The sequence below is a fragment of the Nicotiana attenuata genome, unplaced genomic scaffold (genome assembly GCF_001879085.1).
Source record: "Nicotiana attenuata strain UT unplaced genomic scaffold, NIATTr2, whole genome shotgun sequence".
Classification (NCBI taxonomy): domain Eukaryota; kingdom Viridiplantae; phylum Streptophyta; class Magnoliopsida; order Solanales; family Solanaceae; genus Nicotiana; species Nicotiana attenuata.
Window position 1 is genome coordinate 60,906 of NW_017673613.1, and position 19,803 is coordinate 80,708.

Consider the following 19,803-nt stretch of genomic DNA (forward strand, 5'->3'; position numbering starts at 1 on the left):
ATGAGAATTGCGCTTCAAGCCAAGCGAAAGCTAGGGTTTGTTACTGGTGCATGTGTTAAGGAGTCATTTCCTGTTGCATTGCACGAGGATTGGGAGACATGCAATGCAATTGTTCTCTCTTGGATCATGAACACAGTATCTCCACATCTGTTGAGTGGAGTAGTTTATGCTTCCAATGCACATCTGGTTTGGAAGGATTTACAAGAGCGATTTGATAAGGTCAATCGTATGAGAATCTATCAGTTGCATCGTGCGATTGCAACGGTCTCGCAGGGAACTGATTCTGTTTCAGTCTACTTCACAAAATTGAAGGAACTTTAGTATGAATTTGATGCTATGGCTCCTACTCCTAGTTGTGGATGTGAGAAATCTAAAGACTATGTTGAACATCTTCACCAACAGAGATTGCTTCAATTTCTAGGAGGATTAAATGATTCCTATGCTCAAGCTAGGAGGCAGATATTGATGAAGACCACTGAGCCTACTCTGAACCAAGCCTATGCTTTGATCATAGAGGATGAAACTCAAAGATAACGTTCTCCTCAAGGTCTCGTCAGTTCTGGAGAGGGAAACGAAATCACTGCCTTATGGACTCTAAAAATTCACAGCAGAAGCCCAAAAGAGGCTACAATGACAGGAACTACAACACAGTTCAGTGTGAGCATTGTAAGATGAAGGGCCATTGCAAGGAAAATTGTTACCAGCTCATAGGCTATCCAGTGTGAGCATTGGGTGCAAAGTACTCTTTGTGTAATCAAAAGAAATTCAGTTAACTAAAAACCCTCCTGAAAAGTTTACTCGTATACGTCTTGGCCCAAGTATACAATTCGTATTCCTTAATTTTGATAACTCTGAATAAGTTCAGAATGAAATGATCATGCTGCAATACAACAGTTTAATTTCCAAACAAACTTCTCTCACAAGAAACATAGGAAAAGTTTAGCATAATGTAGTCTCATCAAAGTAAGTCAAAACTTTGAAATTGAAGAATCTACTGAACAGATCACTAATATGACCGTGAAAGTTAAAACTTAAACCTTAACTACTGGCAAAGAGGAGGAAATACATATGAATCCTCATCAGCTTTAGTCCTTCTTAGCTGTTACTGATCTTGCCTTCAAGTTCAAGAAAATTGCCCTAATATAATATGAGAGAAAAATATTATTAAAAGGGTGAAGGCACACTTCTTTGTTGGAAAACTACACTGCTTATATAGATAAAATATTATATTTTAGAGGTACATAACATGTATTGAACACCCTTTGTCGGATTACTTTTTTACTTATTTCAAGTTTGAACACCTTGAGAAAATTTCTGGCTTCGCCACTACTAAAGAATGCAAAACTTCCATTGCTTGAAGGTGAAACATATCAGAACCACCAAATAGGGGAGGGAAAAATATACTGACCAGCATGAAGCAATAAAGTTGTGGAACAGAACGCGTAACTGCAGGGGCATGTACTGGTAGTTGATCCAGCCAACTATTGGCCAAAACTGCATATAATCACACCTTTAGTTTTACAAATTTGCTAGGACAACCACATTTTGTCTTGTGAAAAAAGATATGATAATTAATGAATTCATTTACCTTCCATGCAGTTAGTTGTATAGAGGGATAGTCCTTTCGAACCTTGTTTTTGACTAGACCCCATGGCCTCCCTGTGATACAACAAGTTAGCTTTTGTTAGGCACACCAACATTATTGACAGTGTGAATGGACAATTCCATGACTGTTTTTCTGCTTCAGTTATGAGCTGGTTTTTATCCTTGCTATGCATAAACTACTTTTTAAGGGAACAAATGCATTCCGCAAGTGTTGATTTTCTTGTATTCATCTCCGGATTTAAATTTGTTTTTTTTTATTTCCTGGAAGATACCTCATTTTCAGATATTAACAAACAAAAGGCAGAATACTACAAACAAGATTGACTTTGCATAAACTATTAATGATTTCCAGTTGCATATCGATTACAACGGCAGTTTAGTTCTTTCTTTTTCCAGTCACATATTTGAAATTCCATAAGTACTCATGGAATGGAAGGTGGAGATGACCTCTGCATGTAGGGTAAGAAAACACTTGGAAAAAGAGAAATAATTCAACAAAATGTCAAAAGAAGTCACTGGGAGGGGAATATGTGTTTTTTGATGTCACAGAGAGAAGACTTTAATCTTGCAATACACTGGATTTCATCTCAATTAGTTTCATGCTTTGTTAGATAAAGATCTGATCTCAAAGTAGTCACACACAAAAGGAAGAAAATTGATCTAGAGCCGATCAACACATTCTCTATTGCATATGTATGTTCACTACAAAGCACTAAAATGGCAGAAATTTCATCTACTTTGGGATAAAGAATAACAAGGAGAAAAGGTTGACTTGGCCCTGAATTTATTGTTTCCTTTTTCTTATTCAGCTTACTTTGACAAGCAAGCTTTAATCTTAGAACAGTCGTGCAGCGATATTCCAAGGAAATCAATTGCAGTATGGACAATCGATTGGTGTGCCGTAAATAAGTGAGCGAAACTTGTTATGTTGGGAGCTAATAAATTCGCTGCTGCATTTCATGTCTATATCCAATTAATCATGCTAAGCTTTTGAAAAATACAAATGTACTAGTTAAGATAAAGAACAAAACTTATCCTAATTGAACTCAGGAAACATCTAAAACTTGTTGGCCTAGTAATACAAATGATAAATTTGTCAGCAAGAGGACTTTTGCTCCAGCGGCTTGACTACACTCCGACTAAGAAATGCCCTCCCCAAGTTTCTGGTTTCATCACCTTTGAACCAAAAATGTGGCAGGCGACTAGCATTAGACTTCAGGGAAGTCCATTCGCTATCCCCTCCAAGAAACTAACTTTTTCTACTACCATTCCAAATAAGTATGGGCTAAATTAGTCAGACGTTAGCATTAAGAGAAAAACTTCAACCCCCACAGCACCAACCAAGCGACATTTCCTCTAAAAAATATATGTTAAACTAGTGCCAATTTTTTCATGCCTCTGCAGAGAAAGATCAATTATCTCCTAAAGGTACTATTAGTCTACTTAGCTTTTACAAAAGCCGGATAGATACAGTATTCCAGTTAGTATCGTTTTTCAGTTTCTAAAAAATGGATATGAATCGGCCGTTACCTTCAACAACCAAGCCATAGTACATCATAAAAAAGAAGTTGTTCCAAGGAGATGAGGTCAACTGTTCCAACAAAACCTAAAAAGATAAAACATAATCTATTAATGTAATTAGTAACTTATTTATTACCATAAGCATAAGAGTTGCATTCCAAAAAATAAAAGTTAGACCAATAGTTATCACAAAACACAGAAGCTGAGCTGCCTATCTTTCGATTCTACAAACTGAACACTCAGCTTGAAAAATAAATTGGAACTTTGAAAGAAAAATCTAACCTTTTTAGCAACTGTTGTATTACCCTTCTTTCCTTGAAAAATCACATCCATCAATTTATGCAGGAAATGCCCAAATGGTCCTGAATATGCAAATCCGTAGAGCTGTATATGCAAATTATAAACAAATAGAACAGAGAAAAAATCAATGATCAGACAACCAAAAACCATCAAATTACCACCATAATTAACCTACACAATGATCTCCCAATCAAGATTAGGAAATAAACAAATACCATTAGAAGAAGTATTCTTTTGACTTGAAGCCTTTTGACCCCAGAAATCTTCTGAGCAATTACATCACTGCTCCCAACTAAAACTCCAGCAGTGATTGCCTATGGTGAAAATAAAAATACAAATTTACATCAAACAAACTCAAATTGAGGATTAAGAAATAAAAAGGAAAGGTAAGATCGGACATGTTAATATGAAATTATACAAAAATAAAAAATAAAAAATAGGACCTTGGTTCTAAGAGGATGGAGTTGCAGTTGAGCTAGATATTTTGTCCAAGCTTCTTTAACGATTTCAGACATGATTCTGAGCTTTAACCAAACCAAAAGATGAATCAACAAATCCCGTTGACTGAAATTTAGCCTCTTTTTCTTTAAAGCACTGCTCGACAATCTTCCTTCTCTATATAGTTAGTTGGTATTAGTATGTGAGTTATTTTTTTATTTATGATTTTCGTTTTGTACATTTCGTGGAAGCCTCCGTTCATTTACTTGAACATCGCAGATCCATTTTTCTCATCATCTGAGTCTTTGTTTAAATAATAAAATAAACGGGATGATGGAGGGAATTTTCATTTTGCACTGTACATCTTACTTTCGGTCCTTTTCTTTTCTTCTTATTTTTCCTTTTTCAGCGTTATGCCTTAAGTGCAAAATTTTGTTAAACTATCACATCACTTTAACTTGGAAAATAGTGAAAGCACAAGAGAGGGTGAATTGGCAATTTTTCTTTTTGTATGCTAAGTAGTTGACTAGTTTACTAATTAGTCGACTAAAAATAAAAATAGAATGTAACTGAAAATAGAAGTAAAATGCAGGAATTTAAAGACTGGTTCGGATTCAATGTGTATCCTTCCAGTTCTATTGGGTTGCAAGGGTGTTCTCTTCAAAGCTCCTTGAATAATTTAGTATAATTGTGTTGATGTTATCTCCAATTACCAACTCACTTTTGGATCTAAGTACACTTGTGATATTTTCGATACAATGCCTCACAAATGTTTTTCTCTTCTTCTCTCTAATGATTACACAATAAGCTTTGCTGAGATTACAATGCTTGTTTAGAGTAGAACAAAGAGTACGAAGTTGGTATGATCAAAGTATATGATTCTTCCTTGATAATCTGCATTATATACTTGAACTTTGACTTGACGTTTTTTTGGCAGACCGTTAAGAGATTTGCGATCCCAGGGGATTTAATCATTGGAGTTGAATATATTATGATTCATTCCAAGAATAAGTGTGGAGCTTCCATAGATGGTCCATGATTGCTGGTCTTTTCCTTCTTGAAAGAAGATCACCTATAATTGGTCCTTAAGTTGTTCCTTGATCCAAGGGTATCTTGGTCCTTCCTTCCTTACACTCCATTATCCAGGTTGTCGTATCTTTTACATATCGCTTTAATCTTGGGCATTCCTTTCTTGCTTCTGTTGACAGATCTTTACATTCTTTCTTTTACTCCTTCCTTTCTTGTCTTTGTTCGTACATTATTGATAGACTTGCTCGCATCCTTCTTTACATCTCAAGTGATCCTGCAAACAATAATATGTTACTTTTCATCATTCAAATCTAAATCTAGCAATTTTTCCCTTTTTGATGATGACAAACTAACGTATATAAAAGCAGTTTACTGCCCTGTTTAGTCGATTCCCTCCATGATGTAGTCGAATCCTTCGTTGACTCCCCCTAAACAAAACAATACTTGATGAATACTTGTAGTCGACTCCCCCTCAATAGGAAATTCATAAAAAAATTATTGCTACTTGTCTACGTGTACTGTAAACTCATTTCTCCCCTTTTTGGCATCAACAAAAAGGATGATAACACTATGCAAACATAGAACAAAAGCATTGCAGACAAAATTATTGCAAGCAAATTACACAAACATAAATGCAGTGATAGGCATGCAGAGATAGTGAGTATTCTATAAAAAAACATCCAGTGACTGGTGAACCAGTCCAAAACGGCAAAAAAATTTATCTTAAACATCCACCCATTCACAACTAACAACGCATAAAATAAGTGAGAGTAATACAAATAGCCTCCTTCAAATGATCAAATTTGGCATTCACTGAAATAGATAACCCATCGATCCTGTCATGCACCTCCTAGAAAGCTTTGATTGCATTCTCTGCTAACTTGAGAATCTTGACCCTTATCTTTGATACATCTGACCTTGTCTCCTTGAAGATGACATGAATGTCCCCAATGGTTGATTGAGTTGAGGCAAGAAGGTCCTTGATGATGGTCAACTTGTTGTCAATAGAAGTCAATTTCTCCACAAGTTCGGTATCACTCACACCAAGATGGAAACCAAATTCTTTGGCTTTGGATTCGGTCTGAACAACCTTAATCTCTCCTTCCTGCTTCTTTACCCAGGTACCCTTAGCACAGACATACCCCATACAGGAAAAGTCTCTAGAGTTGTAAGACTTGGTGACAAAGATAAAGAGGTAACTAGAAATAGAGATGTTATGGGCGTCCAGGAGATTAGTGATAACCATACCATAAGGAAGACTAGTGGGGTCATCAGCACTTTCAATCATAAAATTTATGATCCAAGAAGATAATTCAATTTTAAGCTTGGTCATTAGACAATAAACGAGAAAAGTATCTCAGTGAGAGAAGGTGGAGAATGAACCAATGCGAGGGAGAAGGGTTGTTGCTACAATGTGAACGAGGACCCGAGTTTCAAAACTAACATCACTGGGCCTAACTGGTTAGGAAGGGAATCGGGGGGAGACTCGGCTATGTAACGCTTTGCTTGATCAAAGGTAATTTCAAAATCTTCAGGCCATGTATTTTTGAAAAGCATAGAAAAACTAGATCACTTACACAGAAAAATTGAGTCAAATAGGGTATTATTTTGAACAATGCGCTTCCCTAGAACTAAAGGTTTCATCTTATCAGGCTTGTTAGAAAGGAGATTAGCATGAAACATCCTAACTAGGGATTCATAGACTTTAGGAGGTAGTAGAGAGAGGAAGTTTGACCAACCTTGAAATTCAAAAAGCTTTTTTACTTTACAGTTGAGGACTTCCATGTCATTCAGATCGATCACTCTTCCATGGGAAATAGGCTTCTACTCGAGGATAATGAAGGAGTCTCTATTTGGAGTATCCTAGAAATTGATGTCTGGTTCTAGAGAGCTCTATTTTGGGTTTTGATGTTTGGCTATAATTATATATTTTTAGTACATTACATACCTTACTTTTTCGTACTTTAATGCTAATTGTACTATATTTGTGTTTAATTGAGTATATTTTATATGTAGATACTTTGGAGATGAAAGTGCGGAGCAAATAGATTATTTTGACCAAGATGACGTGATCAGTTGAAGTAACTGACAGAGGAGCTCATTGTGTTTGGCTCATGAGAAGTTCTCCTAATTGAATACAATATAGTGGGCAGTAATGATTGTGCTCATTATGAAATACTATTATTGTGACATAATTATGGAAGACAAAAGAACAGAAACTAAGTCTTAAAGGCAAACCAAGGAAGGATTGAAATTGTAAAAACGCTACTGGTTTTAGCGCCAGGTCCAGCGCCTCGCGCTGGCCTGGACCCTGCATTACGAGATTTGTCCAATTTCGCCCAGGACTTGGTTATTTCGGTCATACACGGCCCCAACTCGTATAAAAGGGGTCCTAAACCTATTTTGGAGGGGGGGGGGACGTTTTTGAGAGGAAAATACAAACACAGAGCCGCCGTGGAGGCCGGATTTCATCTTTTCTTCCACCAACTTAGTCTTTTTATGTTTCTTTGTATGATTTGTTGTTTGACTACCATGTCTATGTGGAGCTAAACTTCACGTTCTAGGGTTGTGGTTCTTTCATGACTATTGTTATTCGGATATTGATTTTGATTTCTTAGTTTATCATGTTGGTTTATTTATTTAATCCTGCACTTAATTATTTGATTGCTTGATCACCAATTGAATACTATCTACGAATCTAGAGTTGAACTCGAAAGTGGGAATTCTAGATTGCATATAGGATTGAGTAGAGCAAGCTCTTGAACCTGGGCCTCGGGGAACAGATTCGCAATTAGGATAGACATATACCTAATTGCCTTGCTTGGTTGAAATACAGGAATTATAAATGCGTTCTTGTTGATTCTAATTCCATAGACATATAGGCGTTAGGTTAGCTTGAATAGGCGAGTAAGAACTCGACAGATTCTTATGAGCAATATTAACCCTGTCAACCAATAAACTAGATAAATTAGTTAGTCAATTCAATTGAAGAATACAATAGGAATGTTAGATAGCCCATAACCCTAGATCGTTTTCATTACATTGATATCATAAAAATCTGCTCTTTCTCTCTGTTAAAAGGTCATTATTTGTTTTTATTTATTTTAATTAGTTTAGAATCAAATACTTCTAAGTTTAATTATTGTATAGATAATTAGGATAGTCTAATTTAGTTAATAGTTAATCACAAGTCCTCGTGGGAACGATACTCTACTCACTACTTTATTACTTGACGATCACGTGCACTTGCGTGAGTGCGTTTGGCCGCAACAAGTTTTTGGCGCCGCTGCCGGGGACTTAGAAATTAACTATTCTACTAGATTGGATTTTTACTTCTTGTCTATTCAAGTTTTTATTTTTTTATTTTTAACTTAATTTAATGTTTTATTATCTTTGTTGATATGGCATCTTGGAATGATAATTGGTCGAATATTGATTATTCTTATTATGGTGATCCTTGTCCATATTGTGGAGGACCACACTTGTGGCAAAATTGTGAATCTCAATCTTATGGGTGGAATATTTGTAATATGTGTGGTGGTCAAGGTGGCCATTGGGATGGTTGTCCTAATTCTTATTATCCTTCTCAGAGCTCTTATTATGATGTTTCTAATAATGTTTATGAGTTTGATAGGATCAAGGAAGTGGAGGATATGGAAAGCATGGCTCATATTATGGACATGATGAGGCAAGTAGTCGAGCTACAAGATGAAAATCGAAAGGCTGCACAAAGAATTAGTGCAGCAGTCATGAGAATGAAGGCCAAGGCAGAGGAAGTGGCTGAAGAGAGCGAGTTCCCACCAGAAAATAATTTTGAAGAAGCAGATATAGTGAGCCAATCTTGGCTAGAGGAACAAGCTCAACTTATAAAATCTCATGAGTTTCTCCGTGATGGTCTTTCAAATATGACAGAACAACTAATAGAAGCAAGAACTGAGCTCATGCAAGAGATAGACCAATTTGGCTCAGATATCCATGACTTGCATGCTCAATTGAATAAAAGTTGAGGCGTCTGATACCCTACAACCAATTTTTGTGGATACTGGCCATCTTGTGGAGCGGAAAGAGGAATTCCAACTTTTCGACCAAAATATTATTAATGATGCCAAGGTTGACGAAGAGCTCAAAATTGAGGATGTAAAAAATAATGCAATTTTGGAGTTGGATCGTATTGGACCTCATTCTAAACACTTTTCAACATTATGTTTGGTTGGTGACATGGAAATTGATCCATTCGAGCATATGAAGGAGTCAATAGATGAGGAACAAAGTGTTTATATTCTGAAATTTGCTACACCAAGGAGACAAAACGACATTCCTCACTTAAAGGCCAAGAAGTGCAAGATGCGATACCTACTACTTGGGTTCTTTATTTTTACACCACCGCCCCATGAACGTGACAGAAAATTTGATGCAAAATTGGGGGCACAATTTATATCCTCAAAGTGGAAGGAAAAGTGATGAAAGTGTTGGCGTCGTGCTGCGACGTTAAATCAAGCGCTTGTTGGGAGGCAACTCAATTCTATTTTTTTTCCTTTTGTTTATTTTATTGTGTTAATTTTTTTTTTTGTAGTATTATTTTGTGTTTTGTAGGAGTAGGAGCATGGAGTCAAAGCCAATAGGCATGTGCTAAAGCGAGCATGTGTTTGAAACTGAGTGTGAGGTACCCACACAAGGGATCATACGTGGGAGAAGTCTGAGTATCCTGTGAGCTACTAATGCTTCGGCCTTTGGCCTACCAGGGAGTCTCTTTTACCCTCCTGTTATTTTCAATGTGCATTGAGGACATTGCACAATTTTAAGTGTGGGGTGAGGAGATTGTCTGAGTGATTTTTTGTGCTATGTTAGCTTAGTTATAGTACTCGTTCTTAGTGTAGTAATTTTATTTTATTTTTTAAAAAAGAACAAAAAAAAAATGAAAAAAAAATTCGAAAAATATGGACTTTTCCCGACGATGGATTTTGTGGACAGCTTTCTTGAGGGATTAAAGTCTAAACAAAAAAATCCAAAAATATGTCTTTTAGTTTCCTTTAGGTAGTAATAATCCCCCGTGGTTTTTCTTTGTGCCTCGGTTCTTTTTCATGGGATGTAGTTTGAACCGGGTAGTAGTAATTTTTTATATTTTTAGAGTAGATTAGAAATTAGGGAATAAATGGAGGAAGAATGATGAACCTAGGCGCCCTTGACTTGTTTGATAGTAGCATATTTAGGCTTTGGCATGTGTAGTATCTTCCCTATGATTTGAAATTATTGATGATGCCTTATATGTTGGATAGCATGTCTTGTGATGCCTATGTCTCGTTTTCTTACTTATGTTCACTTTGTGCTTCATGCTTAATATCTCGTGGCTCCGTGAATACTTGCATTTGTTTGAGAGTCGGAATGGGACCGTCCTTAGTGAGTCATGTGCTATGTGTGGTGAGGTTTTTGTGTAGTCTATGTATTGTACTTGTGTCTAGAACTTGCCCGGTATGTGATTCGAAGCGAAATTTTAGGTGATGCTCGGTTTGAAAAATGATTTTAGGCTTTCTTTGACCTTTTTGAGCTTAATTGCTTATCACAAATAAAATTTATCCCTAGTTAAACCTTTTGAGCCTGTAAACTTTTATTTGGCACCCACATTACAAGCATATACCCTTTTTGTTCTTAAATTGACATTGTTTTGATCCTTTTACCTCTTAAAGCATTTTAATTGTGAGCTGAACGCTAAAAGAAGTAAGAAGGAACTAAGTGTGGGGTGGCTTTTGAGTGGAACCAATAAAAGGATGAAAGGTGCACTTGTTTTGTAAAATAATACACCACTAGCAGAAATTGAAAAAAAAAGAATAATCTGAAGAAAAAAAATAGAGATGAATACATTGTTGTCTTGTTCCGGCTAGTGGGTATGAATTAATATAGTGCTTAAAGAAGAAGGGAGCATTTTTGGGATGATATTGTTTGTGAAAGTAAAGTGGATTGAAGAAATTGCGCTTAAAGTTGATTATGTGGTGTGTTAAAGTGCTTAGGAGGGTTAGTCACTATTCCTAAATATATCCTACCCATCCCTTAGCCCACATAACAACCATGAAAAGACCTGATTGATTTTATATCGAGCGAGCTTACATTAGTAGAGATTTACATTAAGGGCAAGCCTACGGTACCAATTGCATGCATGTGACTTCTTTTGTGAGAGTGAGAGATTTTCTTCGATATATGTGAGTCCTTAAATTATATTGTTCATGATATTCGAATGTGTGGATTCAACTTACTCTCTTGTTATTATTGTGAGGGCACATGGTTTCACGAAGGATAGGTAACATTGTTAGACTTCTCTAGGATGTTGGGTGCTCAAGCCATGAGTGCATTGTGACATTGAGTCGGTTTTTGAGGCTAGGATTGTTATGAGCATGTTGTTTTTGTTTGAATATTTTTGAAGTTGGCATAAGAAAAAGGGAAGTGCATGTGATTGCATATGCTAAGGTTTAATTGTTGCTATCAACCATGGTCATTGGTGTAGTATGCCTCAATTGTGTAAAAACAAATTGCTCAAAGATAGAGTGAATTGTTGGTTGACTCGAGGACGAGCAACGTTTAAGTGTAGGGTAATGATGTTTGGCTATAATTATATATTCTTAGTACATTACATACCTTAATTTTTGGTACTTTAATGCTAATTGTACTATATTTGTGTTATTGAGTATATTTTATATGTAGATACTTTGGAGATGAAAGTGCGGAGCAAATAGATTATTTTGACCAAGATGACGTGATCAGTTGAAGTAACTGACAGAGGAGCTCATTGTGTTTGGCTCATGAGAAGTTCTCCTAATTGAATACAATATAGTGGGCAGTAATGATTGTGCTCATTATGAAATACTATTATTGTGACATAATTATGGAAGACAAAAGAACAGAAACTAAGTCTTAAAGGCAAACCAAGGAAGGATTGAAATCGTAAAAACGCTACTGGTTTTAGCGTCAGGTCCAGCGCCTCGCGCTGGCCTGGACCCTGCATTACGAGATTTGTCCTATTTCGCCCAGGACTTGGTTATTTCGGTCATACACGGTCCCAACTCGTATAAAAGGGATCCTAAACCTATTTTGGAGGGGAGGACGTTTTTGAGAGGAAAATACAAGCACAGAGCCGCCGTGGAGGCCGGGTTTCATCTTTTCTTCCACCAACTTAGTCTTTTTATGTTTCTTTGTATGATTTGTTGTTTGGCTACCATGTCTATGTGGAGCTAAACTTCACGTTCTAGGGTTGTGGTTCTTTCATGACTATTGTTATTCGGATATTGATTTTGATTTCTTAGTTTATCATGTTGGTTTATTTATTTAATCCTGCACTTAATTATTTAATTTCTTGATCACCAATTGAATACTATCTACGAATCTAGAGTTGAACTCGAAAGTGGAAATTCTAGATTGCATATAGGATTGAGTAGAGCAAGTTCTTGAACCTGGGCCTCGGGGAACGGATTCGCAATTAGGATAGACATATACCTAATTGCCTTGTTTGGTTGAAATACATGAATTATAAATGCGTTCTTGTTGATTCTAACTCCATAGACATATAGGCGTTAGGTTAGCTTGAATAGGCGAGTAAGAACTCGACAGATTCTTATGAGCAATATTAACCCTGTCAGCCAATAAACTAGATAAATTAGTTAGTCAATTCAATTGAAGAATACAATAGGAATGTTAGATAGCTCATAACCCTAGATCGTTTTCATTACATTGATATCATAAAAATCTGCTCTTTCTCTCTGTTAAAAGTTCATTATTTGTTTTTATTTATTTTAATTAGTTTAGAATCAAATACTTCTAGGTTTAATTCTTGCATAGATAATTAGGATAGTCTAATTTAGTTAATAGTTAATCACAAGTCCTCGTGGGAACGATACTCTACTCACTACTTTATTACTTGACGATCACGTGCACTTGCGTGAGTGCATTTGTAGGGGTGAAAGATTCATAAGGTTCTTCCATGGGTCATTTTCCAAGGGCTTTCTCGTTCATACGGTGAGTTTTGTCGGAGAGCTCTGCCTGAGAGGAGGCAAAGCCTTCAGAATAGGGGTGGGCATATATCGGGTAAAATCGATAACCCGAACCGTTAGTTACTTATTGGGTTATCAGTATTGGGTTATTGGGTTAACGGTTCGGTAACGAATAAATTTTTTTTATTGGGTTATCGGTTCGGGCTCGGTTTAGCAATTCTGTTATTGGGTAAACGGATAACCCAATAAGGGCTTACTAATTTACTAGTTTACCCTTAAGTATATACATACTAGGGTTTCATATACATGGTTCAATTTCTCTCTCAGTTCTTTCTCCGCCTCACTCCTTGTCACCCTCACCCTCAGTCCTCAGTCCTCACTCCTCACTAGTTCTCCGCCAGTCCGCCACCGGCCACACGGCTCAAGCCCTCACCAGTTCTCCGCCTCACGGCTCACGCCCCCACGGCTGAGCCTGTCAAGACTCAATTTTCTATTATCTTTTTCCGGCAGAGCATTGCACTAAGGTCAGTGTTTCATATCCCATTTCTGAATTCGTCTTAGTTTGGTATCTTAGAAACACTGATTTAGGCTTCCCTTAGAAATCAATTTTTGCATTTTTACTCTAATGATTTTCTAAATCTGTAGTTATATGGGTATCCAATTTCTCCTTTTCGTCTATCAAATGTGAGTAGCAAGAAACTGAAGCTTCTCTTTTCTGTACCTTTTCTGGTATTGCTCTTGACTACCTTTTTTAGGACTACTGTCTACTGCAAATACCTAAAGAGAATAGGAATCAATACATGGATTTTTTAAGCCCCTTTTAATTTTTAATAAATTGAATGTATAAGGAACAAACACATAAATAAAGTTAAGATCCATTTCATTCACAAGTTCAGTGGATTAAGTTATAGAATAGACAAAATTATGAAGGGGAAGGGGTGTAGACGTGTAGTTGTACTGCCGATATTTCCATTCAGTCAGTTGATAAAAACAAACTACTACTAAGTTGTCAGCTGCTTCATCTGTGATGTTGTGTTTGGAGATGTGGTACTTTCAGATTTTGGTTTTAGTTGCTGGTTTGCTACCAAATCCTGAAGTGGCATTGGATTCTCTAGCTGTTTGATGAGTGGGATATATTGTTGTAAATTAGTTACCTTTGCATTGTGTTCCATTTGGGTTAATGTGTAGTTGATGATCATAGAATTTGCTAATACTCGATATGTTACTGTCACAACTTTGCTTTTCTGTTTAGTGTTTATAGTGTTTTATATCTGATTTCTCATGTGTGTAGGATATACACATAGTACGTACCCACTGCCATCTTTATCAAAATACTGAAATGCAGTAAATAGATTTTCGTCTCTTTCTAGCCTGTGCTTATGCATGGTGGTGGTGATGAATTGATTCAGTGTAGTCAATTGAGCCATTTCCATCCACATCGGCCTGAAGTTTACAAGACATGAGATATTATAATTATGAAGGAAAGAAATGGTTAATACTGTAACATTTAGGAGTTGTTCTGCCTTACAGCTTCCATCAATTTCTTGACTTCAGCCTCTGTGAGCTTTGGCAAAGGCCATGGTAATATATATCAGCACTCTTAATTTTAGTTTTATCTTATCGGGTAAACCGATAACCGAGCCGATAATGATCAATAACCGATTCATCGATAACCGATAACCAATATCTTATCGGTTTGCTTATCGGTTTATCATATTCATAAACCGATAACCGATAGGCAAAATCGATAATATTCATAACCGAACCGAACCGACTGATGCCCACCCCTACTTCAGAATGATCGGAACCTAATCTACTGGTTCTGGGGGCTGAGAAAAGGGTTTTGCCCTGGAATGAGTACTTTTTCAAGTGGAGGTAGAGGGATTTGAGTTTTTCACCATTGAAAAGTTTTGGAAAAGGGTTTCTGAGCGATAGGACTGATGAATGAAGAATGGGAGTGATTAAGTGGGTTAAAAGAAAGGGATTTGACAGTTGAGTATAGAAAAGGAGAAGGCGTCAGTCAAGGGACATGATGATTATTTTTCTTCCTAGAGAGTTGTGACTAATCGAACAGGGAGTGAAAACAAAGGCGCACAATTAATGATCTCTTAGATACAAAAGGAAACATTAGCCATATAAAGAATTAAAAGTAACACATAAGTCCTAATTTTTGAAATTAAGTGAAACAATGCCAAGTAATTCTCTCAAAGTACAGAATATATCTTCAAGCAAGGGCTTTATAAAAATATCTACTAATTAATCAATAGTACTAACAAACATAAATTCTTTATCTCCCTTAATGACATGATCTCTGATGAAGTGATGCTTAATATCTATATGCTTAGCTCTAGAATGATGCACGGGGTTCTTTGAAAGACATATAACACTAGAATTATTACAAAATATTTAAATAGTTTTAAAAGATAATCATAGTCACCCAGTTGATGAGACAACCAGAGTAATTGAGTCCAACACTGTCCAATAGCAATATACTCTGCCTCAGTTGTGACAGTGCTACTAAGCCTTGTTTCTTCTTGTTCCAGGATATTAATGTCTTTTCTAGTAATTGACAGTTTCACTGGTGCTTTTCCTGTCTTCTTTATCTCCTGCAAGATCAGCATCTCAAAAACCTTCAAGCTTAAAATTGTTAGATCGTGGATACCATAATCCATAAGAAATAGTTCCGATAAGATAAAGAATTATCCGTTTTACTACTGTCAGATGCGATTCCTTAGGAGCTGACTGAAACCCGGCATACTTACACACACTGAACATGATATCTGGTCAATATCACACCTTCTTTTTTCGAAGAATAGGGAAATTTTCCAATTAAATTGACATTATTCGAAATGGGATTATTTATTTAATTTAGAGTTGCCACTTGGAATGATTTATGGTGTCTCAAATCATCAGTTTAATTTTAAAATCCAAAATCAAGGAAAATTGACTCTATTTTAAAGTCCGTGAAAACCAGAAGATCGAGTAACAAGTTCTGTTAATCCGGGAGAAGGTATTAGGCATTCCCAGGTTCAGTGGTTTTAGCATGGTCACTTTAATCATACCTGACTTAAATAAAATATTTAATTACTCATTTTTAAAACCTAAGTATATTTATCTTTTTACCGCTTTTAATTATGGCGTTATGAATTTATCTTTGAAAGGATTACATGTATATAAATCTGCTTTATTTGGGGCGCTTAAAATCATGTCACGCGCACGTGTACATGATTAATCATGCCTTATTAATTATCAAGATTGTTTGGCCAAAGGCGTGTGAATGCGTACTTTGATTTATTTTGAAAAAATCATAATTATGTCATGCGAACGTATACATAATCACAATAATAGGTTATAATCATACCTACAGCAAACTACGATGTTTACGAATTGTTAATTCTCTAAAATTGAGATTATGTATGAAAGGTCCAAGAATATGGAGTGATTTCTTGCATTGCTTCTGGATAAAGGCATACTAAAATAAATCCTCATTTGAGGCATGGGGGATTTGACGCACTGGAGATCTATTGTAAGGTATCGAAATTCCATATGACTAACAGTGATTAAAGGTTCTTGTCTTTTAAGTAATTGTTAATTACAAAGTGGACTGATTGTGGGATTTGGCATTCACTTTTAGGACCTCGTCAAGTCAAATGAAGACGAAGTGGGCTAAGTGAAGCCCAAAAGTCATGACCTAACGACCCGGCCGGTCGTTTTGAGAATTTAAGTATTGTTGGCGGCATGAGGTTTTGAGCAGCTTTGTATTATATGTATTGACTTACGTGCGTGGTCGAGTTCATATCGGATGATTCAGAGTCAAATCAGAAAAATGATTCTAGTTTTGGAAGCTTAAGCGGTAAGAGTTGACCGAAATTTGACTTTTGTGTAAATGGCTATGGAATGGGTTTTGGATGATTTCAACAGCTTCGTATAGTGATTTTGGACTTAGGCGTGCGTCCAGATTTGGATTTGGAGGTCCGTAGGGTGATTTGAAGCATTTCGGTGAAAGTTGAAAAAGTTGAAGTTTGGAAGGTGGAGAGGTTTGACCAATAGTTGACTTTGGTGATATCAGGGTCGGAATGCAATTTCGAGAGTTGGAATAGCTCCGTTATGTCATTCGGAACTAAATTTGACGTCATTCCGGGTTGATTTGATAGGTTTCGGCATGAGTTTTAGAAGTTGGAAGATTTGAAAGTTCATAAGTTTGATTCTTGATGCGATTCGTAATTTCGACGTTATTTGATGTGATTTGAGGCCCCGAGTAGGTTTGTGTTGTGTTACAGGACTTGTTGGTATGTTCGGACGAGGTCTCGAGTGGCTTGGGTGAGTTTCAAATAGGTTTAGGTTGTGTTGCGCTTGTTTTTGATGCTTCGTCATCGTTTCTTCAAGCATAAATGGTACCACATTAAGAAAATAAGCTCCAAATTCAGTTTTTATTGAACCATTAGATCTGTATTGAAATTACGGAGCCATAGCAAAAAGAATCGTCGAATTTGGACATCGTATGAGGGAGTTATGCTCATTTCCGTGTCGGGGAGACTGCTGGTTTCTGGTGTGCTCGCAATTGCAAACATTTCTATTGCAATTGCGACGCCCAGTTTGCAATTGCGAACTTTTTGTCGCAAATGCGACCTTTTCCAGCCCTATCTTGTTAATGCGAAGGCTTCTTCGCTTTTGCGAGGGTTCGCAATTGCGAACCCTGGATCGCAAATGGGACATCTGCAGCTTGTTTTCAGCTGTGTAATTCGAGTTGTTGCTTCATTTTGTGATATTTTTGAATCCTAGGTCCGAGAGTGGGCGATTTTGAGAAAGGACTTTCATCTACAATCGTTGGGTAAGTGCCCTTGATCAATTTCTAAGTATACTTCATGATTTTATTTGAGTTTTAACATCAAAATGGTGAGAATCAAAGTGAAAAATTTGGAAAAAATTATAAAAACTTTCAAAATGAAAAATGATGGTTTGAGGGAACCAATGATATCAGAATTTGATAATTTTTGTATGGTTGAGCTCGTATCGGAATGGGTATTCAATTTTTGTGAAATTTATCGGGTTCCGAGGTCCGGGCCCGAGGATGGACTTTTGGGTTGATTTTTAGTTTTTGATAAATATTGAGGCTTTATGATCCGGAATAGTTTCTTATAAGTTCTATTTATGCTTTGAAGTTATTTTGACTAGATTTGAGCCGTCCGGAGGTTATTTCACCCGAGAAATTCATTTTTGAGTATCGACCCTTATTTGGAATTATTTGACCGTGTTAGCTCCCTTGTTGTTGGACTGTATATTATGGGATTGTTGTTACATATTATTTTCTCCCTTGTTGAGTTGTTCTTATTGCGCCTAGTATTCTCTATTGTGGTTATTCCTTGTGAACTAGTTCTACCGTTTCTCTGTGATCGAAAGTTCTTGAGTTGATTTACTTGCCGTACTCTTGTATTTATTGCCATTGTTGCTATTATACTGTTGTTGTGATGCACAAGGTTTCTGCCGTGTGGTTGTCATTGCGATGCACGAGGTTTTTGGCGTGCAGTTATTATTATTGTGATGCACGAGGTTTCTGCCGTGCGAGTGTCATTGGGTTGCACGAGGTTTCTGCCGTGGTATTGTTACTGTTGATATTTGCACATGCAGCGTGACAAGACGGGATATATACATATGTGGGTTGCGCATGTAGCGAGACAAGGTGGGAACATTATTATGCACGTGTGGCGAGACAAGGCGGGAATTCACTTTACTATTGCACACGTGACGAGACAAGGTGGGCTGTATCAGGGATTGATTGCGATGACTTGTGATGGCATGGGGAATTCTTGTTGTTGATATTTGTGTAGTGGTACACTTACCGTGTAAGCTTTATCTTGTGAAAAGTTGTGGGAAAATATTCTACGTGCTGTCCATTTCTTTTTCTACACTAACTAGCTGGCATGAACTATGTTAGAACACTTGCACAAGCATACGTGTAGTTAAGCACTCTTATCGGTTAAAGAGGATTGTTGATATTGTTGAGTATAGATGCATACCCTTGTTTACTTGCCTTCTATGTGAGAATGGCTCTATTTGGCACGTGAGTCGTGAGCGTGGTTATAAAGTGTAATGAGGGAACAAGATGCCAAGTGTTAGGGTTCAGGTATTGGGACCCGTGAGTTGTGAATAGTCGGGGGTTCGGTACCTCATGGAGTTTATTTGGCTAAAACCTGGTGTGGAAGCGGTCGTTTCTGTTGAGTTGTTACTTGTCCTTCCTCTATCTATGATTATCGAATTTAGGCTGTGTTTCCGTTCATTCTTCTGTGTCATTATTACGGTATTCCACTGATAGTTGTTGTTTTCCTTTCTTACTGCAATTACCGTATTATTTGCCATTTCGCATAGTCTTTATGCAGATATCATACTCTGTTATTTTTATACTAATACTTGTTCAGGTTATTTAGTCCAGTAGGTGTCCTGACTGTTCCTCATCACTACTCCACTGAGGTTAGTCTTGATACTTGCTGGATACCGCTGTGGTGTACTCATACTACACTTCTGCATATTTTTGTGCAGATCCAGGTACTTGATCATTAGTAGCTGTGCGGATCGTTGCTGTGGAGACTCAAGGTAAACCTGCTGCTGCGTTCGCAGGCTTCGGAGTCACCTTCTAGTCTTTGTATTGCACTGTTTATCCTTATTTTTGAACAGTTGTATTTAGAAGTTTTCTAGCAAACACTCTATAAAGCTTATGACTTGTACTACCGGTTTTGGGGTTGTAAATTTTAAAGAGATTTCTATTTCAATTGTTAGATGTTATTTAAATATCGTTGTTGTTTCAATTAATATTAGGCTTACCTAGTTAGTAAGACTAGGTGCCATCACGACACCCAACGGAGGAAAAATTAGGTCGTGACACCTTTAGAGTAATTAACCCTTTTAATAGGTCAACAAGTCTGTTATAGGCCTAAAA

General features: G+C 36.8%; 2 protein-coding genes across 2 annotated transcripts; one reads left to right on the top strand and one right to left on the bottom strand.

Annotated features, from left to right (window-relative positions):
• On the top strand, window positions 1-534 carry LOC109216863. The gene is made up of 2 exons (XM_019381081.1): window positions 1-219; window positions 322-534. Exons 1-2 carry the CDS (start codon window positions 1-3, stop codon window positions 532-534), a joined length of 432 nt encoding a protein of 143 aa, XP_019236626.1.
• Window positions 535-771: 237 nt separating this feature from the next.
• LOC109216865 (peroxisomal membrane protein PMP22) lies at window positions 772-4,170 on the bottom strand. The gene is made up of 7 exons (XM_019381083.1): window positions 3,870-4,170; window positions 3,642-3,740; window positions 3,409-3,510; window positions 3,136-3,211; window positions 1,589-1,659; window positions 1,409-1,494; window positions 772-1,137 (listed from the first exon to the last, which is right to left on the bottom strand). The coding sequence occupies exons 1-7, from the start codon at window positions 3,939-3,941 to the stop codon at window positions 1,086-1,088; spliced, it is 558 nt and encodes a 185-aa protein (XP_019236628.1). The 5' UTR covers window positions 3,942-4,170; the 3' UTR covers window positions 772-1,085.
• Window positions 4,171-19,803: the final 15,633 nt, after the last annotated feature.

Excerpts from the sequence above, each read along its gene's own strand:
- LOC109216865 (XM_019381083.1), bottom strand. The coding sequence starts at position 3,941 with ATGTCTGAAATCGTTAAAGAAGCTTGGACAAAATATCTAGCTCAACTG. Across the intron at positions 3,511-3,641 it reads AAAGAATACTTCTTCTAATG|CTCTACGGATTTGCATATTC; the intron begins GTATTTGTTTAT and ends TTGCATATACAG. Across the intron at positions 1,495-1,588 it reads TACAACTAACTGCATGGAAG|TTTTGGCCAATAGTTGGCTG; the intron begins GTAAATGAATTC and ends GATTATATGCAG.
- LOC109216863 (XM_019381081.1), top strand. The coding sequence starts at position 1 with ATGAGAATTGCGCTTCAAGCCAAGCGAAAGCTAGGGTTTGTTACTGGT. Across the intron at positions 220-321 it reads TACAAGAGCGATTTGATAAG|TATGAATTTGATGCTATGGC; the intron begins GTCAATCGTATG and ends AAGGAACTTTAG.